Source organism: Hyperolius riggenbachi, chromosome 1, assembly GCF_040937935.1.
Source record: "Hyperolius riggenbachi isolate aHypRig1 chromosome 1, aHypRig1.pri, whole genome shotgun sequence".
Taxonomy (NCBI): Eukaryota; Metazoa; Chordata; class Amphibia; order Anura; family Hyperoliidae; genus Hyperolius; species Hyperolius riggenbachi.
Window position 1 is genome coordinate 508,275,268 of NC_090646.1, and position 13,262 is coordinate 508,288,529.

General features: G+C 40.4%; 1 protein-coding gene across 1 annotated transcript in view; it reads right to left on the reverse strand.

The window, feature by feature from the left end:
* GLT1D1 (glycosyltransferase 1 domain containing 1) overlaps positions 1–13,262 on the reverse strand; it is a 143,111-nt gene that overhangs the window by 48,463 nt on the left and 81,386 nt on the right. Inside the window, exon 8 of the mRNA XM_068271598.1 lies at positions 1,943–1,992. Within this exon, the coding sequence (XP_068127699.1) occupies positions 1,943–1,992 (50 nt within the window). The remainder of the gene's footprint in view (positions 1–1,942; positions 1,993–13,262) is intronic.

Here is a 13,262-nt window from a genome sequence, read left to right on the forward strand (position 1 = left end):
ACAGATAATAAGCTCTTTTGGGTTTCAATATCACCTCTATGCTGATGACACCCAAATGTATTGTTCTGCCCCAGACCTCTCCACACTACTATCAAAAATCCCCGAATGTCTATCTGCTGTATCTACATTTATGTCATCCCGCTTCCTTAAACTCAATATGAGCAAAACGGAGATTGTGATATTTTCACCTTCGCTCTCTGTTCCACCTCCCATTGTCACAATCAATGTAGATAACACCCCAATAGCATAAACCCCCAAAGCTCGTTGCCTAGGGGTAACTCTGTACTCTGAGCTCTCCTTTAAACCACATATTAACACTTTAACTACCTCCTGCTACTTCCATCTCAAAAACATTTCCAGAATCCGTCCCTTCCTTTCACAAGAAGCAACTAAAATGCTTGTGCATGCCCTAATCATCTCCCGTCTTGACTACTGCAACACCCTACTCTGTGGTCTACCAAAAAGCAGACTGACACCTCTCCAATCCCTACTAAACTCTGCGGCCCGTCTCATCCACCTCTCTTCTAGATCCTCTGAGGCAGCCCCTCTCTGCCAATCCCTCCATTGGCTACCAGTTGCCCAAAGGATCCAGTTTAAACTTCTCACACTTGCATACAAAGCTCTACACAAGCTATCACCTCCATACAATTCCTCTTTAATCTCCAGATACCTCCCCGCCCGGACCCTCCGTTCCTCACAGGAGACCCTTTTGTCCTCTAGCCTAGTCACCTCCTCTCACTCTCGCATCCAAGACTTCTCACAGGCTGTCCCTCTCCTTTGGAACTCCCTCCCTCAGCCGGTTCGTCATGCCACGAGTCTGGAAACCTTCAAACGTACTGTGAAAACACACCTGTTCAGAAAAGCCTATAATTTGCTCTAGGCAGCACTGAAGGCACACTGGTTAACCCACTAATCATTGTGTTTCCTTCGCATTTGTTTCCTCCCCACTACCCTCTAGATTGTAAGCCCGTAAGGGCAGGGACCTCCTCCTAGTATTTCTCATACTGCTGTTATTTTAACATATGTACATGTACCAACTACATATCAACTATGTATTTATCTATATTTATTCTGTACAATGTCATGACTGTACAGTGTCTTGTATTTCTTATGTATATTTGTTCCCCATTATTTGTTTGTATTATGAACAGCGCTACGGATGATGCTGGTGCTATATAAATAAAAAATAATAATAATAATAATCTTTAATTGGTGTAATATTTAGACACTTTCTGCCAATTGCAATTGACCCACTTTCAAGTTAGTTCGATATGATTTGCACTAAATTTGAGGGCCACACAAAATATTTAGCATTTCATTGATAATCTCTATTTAACATCATCCATAAATGCTCAAAAGGACAATAAAAGGACTGTAAAATCCTAGAGCACCAAGAGTGGAAAGGAACACATATCAGAATATAGAAAGATACAAAACAAACTTAAAGAGAAACTCCGACCAAGAATTGAACTTTATCCCAATCAGTAGCTGATACCCACTTTTACATGAAAAATATAATGATTTTCACAAACAGACCATCAGGGGGCGCTGTATGACTGATTTTGTGCTGAAACCCCTCCCACAAGAGGCTCTGGTACCGTACGGTACTCTGGGCAAACTGCCACAATGTAACAATGACACACACAGGAAATGGCTGTTTATAGCTGTCTGTTAAAGCCAGAACAGCTACATAATCTGCCCACAGTAACAATGTCACCATGTAATACATGTCAGAATGTGAATCTGGGAGAGGAAAGATTTTACAATGAGCAAACTCTGACTAAATCATGTATACATAATTATTGTAAAAATTAAGCACCTTTTTATATTAAATTATTTTCACTGGAGTTCCTCTTTAAGAGAAAAAAAAGACTTACAACAATATATAATAAATGCCAAATTATACATAGTAATATCTCTATGTGTGTAAAGTCAGACTTACCATTGGTCCAATAATGGCCAGGTGAACATTTGGTTCCCTTTCATGCCACTCTAAGAAAATGGATATGCATTAGATTGGCACTAAAAGATTTCATGTAATTTTAACGTAGCGAGCATGGAGTGGAAGCATCTAGAATTAGTAAAGCTTACAGTGAGTTGCTATGATTGCAATTTAATTAACAGCAGCAGAGTATCACCAGGAGAACGGTTATTCAGATTAGGCAAATATTTGTGCAGCCAGGCGTGTTACTGCTGCTTAGGGGCAGTCAGTACAGCATGCACTTTTAATATTTTATGCTCTCGTAATATCGGCAGCAGATACTGAATTCTAAGACTCTCACAAGCAGGTCATACATTTATTTATTTTTTTGGCTTGTTTAAGAAAAAATGCTGAGAACAGTGAAGTAGAGCCCTGCTTGATTACTATGTTTCAATCTGTGGAAACAAAATAGTCAGGCTAATATTAGCTTATGTCTAGTAATAGTCATCTAGAAAGCCAGTATCTACCATCGATTGGTGTGGTTTGTCCACCCGCTTGCATGTCACAAAAGCAAATCACGTAAAATGGGAAATCAATCAGCAGTAGCAGAATCAGCATCCAGATTTTATGTTATCATCAATATTTATTACATATCATTTGAAATTTGATGTGCTTGATTTCAGATTAGGGTGAAACTTAAAGCATTTTTTGGGTTATAGTTATGATCCCACCAAGTTTACACTGCAGTTTGTGATGGAAGAGGACGATGTCTTTCTATCCCTATAGAGAATACATTAATAGGCAGCAACAAGTAATACGTGTCAGTGTGTCTACAGTAGATTTTCCACGGAAATGTATAAGGAGAATGTACTGCAGATAAATTGTCTAAGATATTCAGCCCATGACAGAAGAAAAAGAAAAGTTAGATCTCACCTTACTATATTTCAGATCACAGCTTTACAATTAGTTTCCTTTACACAGGTAATAAACACAGTTGCAGTTTGTGCACACTATTGAAGTGTTACATTGCAAATAAATATAAAATTGCCCTTGTTTAATAATCCTAAAGCAGAATAGTAGGGGTTTTAAAAGATTCACCAGCTATTCTGGAATATCTGCATGAAAGCATTCAGCAAAATACCATTTTGAAATTAGGAAAAACAAACGCGTATGCAGGGCCGGATTTCTGCCTAGGCCATGGCCTAGGGCGCCTAAGGGGCAGTAAGTGTATGCAGCAATAGTGCAAAAAGTGACAACTGACCAGCATCTATAATGTTACTCAATCATGCCGCCCATGGGCTGTGCAGCTGCCTGCTTCAGTTACACTTCCTCCTGTCATCCCCTCTGCTCTCCTCTGTGGCCTTCTTCCTAAACATATCTTAGATGCGCTGAGACCCGCTCCATCCGCGGCCGCCGGCCCTGCATTACGAGCTTGCTGATAGGCATTACATTCGCTAGCAGGCAGCAGGCTGGACGGGCAGGAGTCTCGCACGCACCTGATAATGGATGCAGGGATCAGTTTCTCCGTTCTCCCCCTCTCCTGGGCTATTAATACGAGAGCTGGCAAGGCTCTTCCCAAGGCTTGTGAAGAAACCAAAGTGCCCTTTTCCACTACTAGCATTACAGAATGCTAGGTACAGCTAAACTGATAGAATCCGTGTTGACTGTGTCCATTTGTGTGATCTGTTTGCAGCGTAATTTTCTCCCAATCACAACTGTCGTCCTGCCGCATTTCTGTGTGATTCAGCTCATATACTTTGTACAGGGGCATAATAAAATCGCATAGCATTTTAACGATTTGGCAATTCCTGCTTTTTTTTTTTACTCCTGGGGCAAACTGCAAAACCGACCGCAATTGCGCTGTACACCTGATGGATCGTGGTGATGGAGATTGGAAAGAAGCATGATTTCATTGCAACGCGATTGGGCTTCCTAATGGAAAAAAAAGAGTCCTAACAGTCTAGCCATCCTATAATTCCCTGCAGGCAGGTAAGTGTTACTTAACTCGTAGTGCTGAGATCCTGCCTTCAGGTAAGAAGGTTTTGGGAAGGAAGAACTTGGAACCACTGCTATGAAAATGTATTTAACCTTATTCTTCTATTAGATGGGTTTTCTGTGTAGTCTGATAGGTGGGAAAGCATTAGTAAAATCTAGAAAATCAACTAAGTTTCAAGGAACACGCAGGATTAATTGATCTAGAATTACCTCCTCGCATTCAATTATACAAGACTTTGCATGTGGCTGACCCATCCTCTGGAATGCCCTTCCACAGCACATCCGTCACTTGCCAACCTTTGAAATCTTAAAACGCTCCCTCCAAACTCACTTTCTCAGACAAACATATGCTCTAACTTAGGCCATTCCCCTTCAACCTGTCAAAGTTTTACTCCTTACTAGATAACCTTAACAGGCACTGTGCCTGTATGTATACCGCATACCTCCCCACCTCTTGTCCCCCCTCCCGTTCCTTTAGATTGTAAGCTCGCAAGGGAAGGGCTATCTCACCCATATGTGTCTTGGATTTTGTTGTTCATTTCATAGCTTGCACTCTGTTATAAATTTTATTAATCATGCTACATCTGTCATTGTAACCACCAGTTCTGTATTTTGTACCATTCTCCATATTTGATGTAAATTATTGTCTGTATCATCATGTACCCCTTTTTGTTTTCTTGCTTTGTACAGCGCCATGGAATATGTTGGTGGTTTATAAATCAATAATAATAATAATTGATGGACTGTGAGTTAGATACCTGCTTGGGTCTAATTTTTCTGGTCTGTGGTCTTTATCTGATCTGATTTTTCTGGTCTTATGGTCTTTATCTGATTTTTATCAGATTCTTCTTTGTGAAAAAAAATCGGCTTGTAGGAAGCCATGTGCACACTTTGTAGTTAATAGCCAGATAAATGTCTAGATAGCATTAAATTGAGACATATTTGGTATAATTTCCACCATGAAAAGTAGTATAATAGATTTTAGGGTGTTTTAAGGTTGAGACCTACGTCATGTGAATTCTTTTTAGTGTCAAACTGAAGCAAAAGCAATAAAATTATTATTTTTATATTCTTTGTACCTAAATGAATGTTATATAAGAATCGGAACTCACCATCCAAGGTTTCAATTGCGATGTGCTCAGCTAGACATGCAGCACTCGGGGTCAAACTTCAAACAGAGAGAAGAAGCTGGCACCATCGACTTAAATTATGCTCTTTTATTGTAATGTCACATACAGGAAAAACAGTGACGTTTCGGAGCGTAGCTCCTTTTTCAAGCTCATCTGTATGTGGACTGACACAGTGTGTTAACAAACATTGCTTTATATACCCAGTACAGCTCGTAGCAACTATTCACAAGCATTAATACAAATTGACCAATCACTGTTAGTCCCAGTAAAGCAGACCTGATGGGGAACATATGCTGCTTTAAGCTGATAGGCGCGCTGACCTGGATGCCAACCTCCTAATAATGCATTAGAGTCAGACCAACCTCACTACGCAATGTCATCTGGCAGTGCGGCTAACTGAGTGCATCATCTCCTGAAGGGAAACAATGTACACGCTCGGGGAAAGGGCAGGGCGATAAAAGAGCATAATTGAAGTTGATGGTGCCAGCTTCTTCTCTCTACTTTGTACCAAAAAAAAAAAAAAAAAAAAAAAGCGACAGGATATTAAAGAGAATCCATAAATCATTACTTCCGGGACTCAGTGTTTTAAATATATATGTCATTAGGGTATAGTACTGTTATTTCTATTTATTTTTTATCAGGGCTTGTAATTATTGATACAATGAGACAAAATAAGTTACATGTTTTAATAACTAGGATCATTAGGCAAAATAATATGTTTTTATCTACAATGGCACTGCTTATTTAAAAAATATAATGGATGAAAATGGAAAAATAGTGGTGTTTTTTTTGTTTCCATATTTACCCTTAAAATGCATTGAAAATGAAATAATTACTGGAAAAATATATCACACAAAAAAAGCCGAATTTGTCCTAAAAAAACCTGTATAGATCATTTAGGAGTGATACATAAGTAGTGAATGTTATTGATGAACAAAGGGGAACAGCACTAAAATGTGAAAAAAATGGTCAGAAGTGGTTAAATAGGAATTGCACTCCTACTAAAAAAATGCATACATGTTTTAGCAATAAAATGTACTTCCAATATAAAAGAGAGAGCCAGTCATCAGCAATGCAGGAGGGTGTGGCCACAGCTTCGGCAGGATTTTGTAAAAAAATAAAAATATCAATCAAAAAACGTGTGTATGTGTGTGTGTGTGTGTGTGTGTGTGTGTGTCTCCATCAACTATATAATGAATTATGGCTGTGCTGGTAAGTATTCAACTCCAAGACCCCCAAACCTCCAACAAAAGTGTGGAGCTCAGGCAGTTTTAACTACTTAAGGCAATAAGTGTTTATAAACTTCCTATTTGAGCACTTGTCCCCCGGGCCCATTTTAACTCTTCAATGGAGGGCCGATAAGTGGTTAAATACTATGTGCCATCAGACAGGCAGACACAGAACATTTATATGTAGCTTTTCTCCTGGTGCATTTAAAGCACCAGAGGTGCAGCCACGAGGACACACTCTATAGGCAGTAGCAGTGTTGGGGAGTCTTGCCCGAGGTCTCCTACTGAATAGGTGCTGGCTTACTGAACAGGAAGAGCCGGGATTCGAACCCAGGTCTTCTGTGTCAGAGGCAGAGTCCTTAACCAGTACACTATCTAGAGGTAGAAAATTACTATAAATCGGCTGGATAACGAGACATTTAAAACAGAAGCATTATTGTCACTTTGTTTACTACAATATTAGCTGTAAAGAAAGTTTACTGCTGTAATGATGTAATGATGGAGGTGTTCACTGTTCCAATCAATAATGATCAAATTCAGCAAGTTTTGATTGAATCTGCCAGTAACTTTCCCCATAAAAATGATCAACACTGTTCAATCAAAAAATATTAATGTGTTAAGTTAGTGCAGCGAAACAATAGTTTTTGTACTGTTTATTAATTTGTACAAAACTACTACAGCTGAGACTTTTGATACATTCTGTTCAAATTTCTGATAGAATTCTGAAGGATATAGTGGTTAGTTTGCGGATATTCCCAAATCAGTGTAAAAGCATCAGGTCATCTTTGGTCTATGGCCATATTAACAGGAAGAAAATGTGAAATCTATTTTCTTCTACTCTGTATGCATGGAGACACTGACATACTGCATGTGCAGTAAATACAGAGCGAAGTCCTGATGACCAGGCAAACTAAAGGGCACAGATGGAAGGAGAAAATACTCACTTTTCATTATTTGGAATAAAAGCACATCTACCATCTGTGCCCTCACGTGACCCTCTTATCCTCCAGATTACCGGAAGCAGTAGTGCCTCGGGGTAATGAAGATCGATGTACAACAAGAGTATTGCAATAGACTTTTTTTTACTGCTTCTGAAAAGGGCACATGTGCTATAAAGCAAAAGTTACCCTCTAAGGTCACCATTACAAATACATTTCAATGAGCAGCAACTATGGACTGTTTTAAACCAATGTAAAGATCAAATTTAAAAAGGCATCACTCATGATGGCCGTTATGGTGAAAAAGTTATGGGGAGCATCAAATCTAAATGACCGTAACTACGATAAAATGTAAAACAAGTTGTTACTAGCTTAAAGCGGTATGAAACCCTGACATCATATTCAGTAAAAACACAGTTTCCTACTTTTTATATCCAATATGGTTATCATATTTGCTTTTGTGCATAAGTATTATTATTCATTTAGAAATTACAAGTTTCCAAAGTACACTTTTTTTTTGCTCTGAGAGCTGACTTTGCATTTTATTCATGACTGCTTTATTCATCTTCTAATGTAAGCAGAAATGCTTTCTGGTTGTCTGACTGTGTTCAGGAGAGTCTGCAGTGTCAGAAGTGTTTACATTCCTCACTTGATACAATTAAGTAAACACAAGATAACATTATCTGGGAGCTTCTATGTCTTGTGTTTAACCCTTTGAATGAGAGAGAAAAGAAGACATGCTGGGTTTCATTCCGCTTTAAGATACTTAAACCAGTGAGAGGGTGAATACAGTAAAAGGACTACAAAGACAAGGGCGCTGTACTGTACTAATGTTCTACTGATCCATTCTGTGGTCAAGCAAAGTCATCAAAGACACAGAACTGAGCTGTTATTACTTTCAGTAGACACGTGGTTTGAAATGTGAAAGGTGGTGACTGTTGCCACTCATTAGCCCTGTCACTAGTTTAACTACCATAACCACATAATAAGGTACTTTAACATAAACCTTCCAGTTTCTAACACATAATGAAACAATTTTGTTTAGTTTGAACGTTCACCTGCTGCCCAGATATAGGAATTTGTTGATGAACAGATGAAGGAATACATTTATCTCAACTATCGCTAAATCATTAAACATTTTATACAAAATTCTACCAGGTCCACCTCCATCCCTGTCTCAAGGCACTCAATGAGTTCTTTGACAGTAAAGCAAAATCGTGGTTGTGCACCGATGGAGCTGCAGTAGCCACAACTGGAGATCCACTAGCAGATATTTTGCAGCTGGCACTGGTGCAAGCAGAAACAGCAGTTCTCTAGCCTGGACTCTGCACAGTGTGATTCAATATAGCAGGGGTCCTCAACCTTTTCCGGGCCAGGGACCACTTTCTGACCAAATCTTTCTCTAGGGACAGCGGGGGGAGTGTACTAGTGGCCAGTGCCGTGCGCAGCGGGTTATGGGGGGGGGGGGGGGGAGGTGCGGAGGGCTGGGGTGCGGCGGCATAGCTAGCATAGTTGCCCCAGTATAGGGAGTTTAGTTGCCCCAGTATGGCTAGTATAGTTACCCCAGTATAGCTAGCATAGTGCCCCAGTATAACTAGCATAGTGCCCCAGTATAGCTAGTATAGTGTCCCAGTATAGCTAGTATAGTGGCCAGTATAGCTAGTATAGTGGCCAGTATAGCTAGTATAGTCTCAGTATGGGTAGGTAGTGCCCCAGTATAGCTAGTATAGCTAATATAGTGCCCAGTATAACTAGTACAGTGCCCAGTATAGGTAGGCAGTGCCCCAGTATAGCTAGTATAGTGCCCAGTATGGGTAGGTAGTGCCCCAGTATAGCTAGTATAGTGCCAAGTATAGCTAGTATATTGCCTTTGGATGGGCAAATGCATCTGCTGGTCACTAACCGCAGAACCCTTTCCAATTTGACATTACGGCAGGCAGGACCTATAATGTTCTTTAAGCTTCAGCTGCTTGATCAATTGTTTAGGCCAAGTAGGAGATCATCCAAGCTGGTGGTGGATCCCATGTGGTTACTCATGCATGTGTTGCTCAGGTTGTAAACACTGCTGCCCAGTTTACATACAGTGCTTATCTAATTGTAAAAAATAATGATGGTTTTGTCAGAAGCAGAAGTATAAAAGAATGCTCAGATAGAAAAAGTCCTGATCAACAATACTAGCTTTGGGCTGCAGCAATTCTTGCATATCTTTGCTGCTAGCATTTTGTGATTACTATCTGATGTCTGTTTTTACATACATCTGCTCCTTATCGTCCCCCTGCTCATCACTGTGCAGGTCCATACCTTTAAACCTTCAACTTCCTCTCCTCCTGATCATGTGCACTAGCTTTCTGAGTTACCGGTTTGAGACCACAGACACAGTTATGCTCCTCCTGAGAGCAAGGATTGGGCAACAGTGCTTTGCAGCTCTTTGACCTCTCCCTCTGGTGGTTTTAAGTCAGTAATCTAGATGCTATGCCATAACAGTTCTGCAGACTGAAGTTTTTTTTTCAATTGCTTCTGAGTGTTTGGAGGATTTGGTTCAGTAAGGAGTAGGAGGAACCTGTTCACAACTCACTGCAACCTGCCTGCTCTGTAGGAAATAGAGGAGAAGCTGGATTCAGGTGACAAGCTTGTCTTTGTTCTTAAAGAAAACCTGAACTGAAAATTAAAAGTCAAAATAAGCATACACAAGTCATACTTACCTTCCATGTAGTCTACTCCTCAGTGTCTTTCTCCTGTCCCGCATCCTGTTTGTTCACTGTGATCAAGGGAATTTTCCGTCCTCCATTTTGAAAATGGCCATTACCCATAACAGCTTTCTGGTCAGCACACAGTTAAACTGTAACATCGCCCACGTGAGCCATAGGGAAACATAGACATTACCTGGTACATCAGTTTTCCTCTCAGCTATAACTGACAGCAACTGATATATTTCAGATCTGACAAAATATTGTCAGAACTGGAAGGGATTATTGTCAGAAGAAAATGGTGAGCTTCTGAGAGGAACTGATGACAAGGTAACTATGTAATGTTCATTTGAAGTTACCTCATGTGTTTATTTTAAATATTTTTACTCAGTACAGGTTCTCTTTAAGTATTGAACTTCACTTCAGGTTCCCTTCGAGCCTTGTACACAGACTGTCGCCTGCAAGGATCGATAATTGATCCCTTGGATTGACAGCTTGGGGCAAAGTTCTGCACAAACATGTCACTTGTCTATAGGTTAGTAATGTGTTCAGTTGCTATGGAGAGGGGAGGAGAACTGACAAGGTGGTGCATAACAGAGCGGCATATCGTAGGCAGAGTCTAATCTCTTGCAGACACATCAAGGAAGCACAAAAATCAGATTGGGAGCCACTGAACACACCCTAACCTGCTGCCTCAGCCGAGGAGCATCTAACGTGTATACAAGGTATGAAAATATCACCCTCATCCAGAGATCAGCAATCCGGTATCCCTCAAGACAAACCACTCCCCATGGGTAAAACCAGCGCCTTTTAATCAGTCATTAAAAACAAAGTATCCATAGGATCCTCATTAAAACCACATAACACATCTTATATTCACTGTCTATGCAAAAGCCCTCTGGCCACAGCATTATAAGCTGTCTTCCTCAAGTCCAGCGTGCCTCCCTTAGCTCCACTACATCGGTTTCATCAGCACAGCTGACTCATCAGGGGCTCCTGTGTGCTGACTCATCAGGGGCTCCTGTGTGCTGACTCATCAGGGGTTCCTGTGTGCTGACTCATCAGGGGCTCCTGTGTGCTGACTCATCAGGGGTTCCTGTGTGTTGACTCATCAGGGGCTCCTTGCATCAGGGGATAGTTTAAAAGCACACATAGGTGGATTACCTAGTTCATCAATCAGCTTGTACTATGATCTGTTGTTTTTTTATTTTGTTAAAGGTGTATTGTGATCAAGAGTGGATGTGGTAATTGGTTGCTGCAACATTCTTTTCAACACTGAGCGCTATGCGGATTGGATTGTATGTACACAAGGCTCTACTTTTCTTATGACAACTGCTAAACAAACCTCTCTTATTTTATAAATCTGAGTTTCCTTCATTGTATGTGAAAAAGTGAAATGGTCAATTTGAACTTAAATACCATTTACGATGTGGTTTTTGTCATTAGTACACCAAAAGTTATTAAGGATTGCAAGGGCTTATGGACTTTTAATCATGTGCAGGACAGTGTCATGTCTCCAAATTGAACGTACAAATACAGTATAATATATTTAAACGTTATGTTAGACATACAAAGAAAAGGGGTTGAACGGAAAAAAATCATTAATAATGATAATACATTACAAACTGTAAAAAAAAATTGTGCAGTCAAAATGCCAAAAGACTACATCGGCTGAGATACCACATTACACAGATAGATGGCAGCTGAAGCCTAATTGCAGCTCTTAGCTCCGCATTATAAGCAGTGACTTGAGAGAGGCTGGTGATCTGTGAACAGGAATTCAACCGAGCTGCATGTTCAGATCTCCACTGTGGTAAGGTTTTAACAGTAGTGATGCATACAACTCAAATTCCAGTATCTATGTGTAGCTGTATCCTCCCATTAGTTTTATTTTTCAAATACAGCAATGTGTTCTTGCACAAGCTGTATAAAGTAGGACTCTAGTTTTCTTTATGCTGTAGTATATGACACAAATCATTTTGATGAGGTAACTGATCTGCTGGTCTGGTTTGTCTGAATCCTAAATCAGAACCTCATGTCTCACTTCTTCCTGAGAAGGCAGGAAGCAGACACAAGACATGGTCACACATACAAATCACCTCATCCGATCCATCACTACCTTCTCTGACAATTCTACGCCGTCAACTGATCATTTATATAAAATATACCCGAAATAGCTTAGTCTACATTTAAACGTGTACCTTTTACCCAAAGAAGCTTGCATTTAGATTAACTGCTCAGAAAGCTGATGAGTGAATTACATTTTTAGTAAATGACACAGTGAAAACGAATGAAGCAATTGGATTAGCTTTCATTCACATTGGTTTCTTAATTAATTTATGGTGTTTAACCAACCCCATCAAGCACCAAAATAAATAGAGAACTAGAAACATGAACATTTTATAAATAATTACCGGTACATATTATCCCATCTGAAAAGTTTGGCAGTTTTTTGATTCTGTTTGATCCCCCAGGAAGATCTGACCATTTTTGGAAAGATGAAAGTCAGGTCTTTTCTTTGCACTGGGTCCTGAGTCAATGCGCACCCCATTCCCAAGTTAAGGGGGGGGGCTGGGGGGGGGGAGTTGAGGGGGGTGTCCCCTGCACTTTGCTGCAAAGAGCACAGTGGAATTGAGTATCCTGCCCATGCCAGTAAGAAAGAGAGGAGATGAGGGTGCATAGCTGCGCTGCTCCTTCATCTGTAATGAGAGACCCGGGGCACTTGACATAAGTTTTGAAGACACAGATTTATACTGCGAAGGAAGAAGACGACCTACCGAGTGTGCTGCTTATCATCATGTCGGACAGTCCAATATTCGGGTATCCGAACTACCCAGATAATCCGAACTTTTTTCACTATCCTTGAATAGCAATTCAGATATTTTTTTAAAATCCGAATAGCACTTTCCGACCAAACTCAGATTTCCCATCTGAAATCCGAAATCCAGGCGGATAATATCCGAGCAGAAGTCAAAATCACCTTCAATGGCAAAAATCTCTTTCAAAGGCATTGAGAGAGAGCTCAATTTAAAAGCGATTTAAAGCCCACTTCTGGTTTTCTTCCCGGATATCCGAATCCGGGCGAATATCTGGGATACTGGGTTAGGATATCCGATTCGGATTCCAACATTTCAAACTCGGATATCCGATTCGGATTGGATATCTGGGTATCCGGATCCGAATTCAAGCCAGATTTTAAAAAGGGATATCCGAGCAGCACTGATGTCGGGTTCATACCGTACTTCTGTAATTGCACTTTCTGCAGCCAAGTTCAGGGGACACCCCTCTTTCAAAACCCCATAACTTGGGAACTGAGCATCGTACCGACTCAGAAAGCATAAACAGAAAGCCGGGATTTTCAG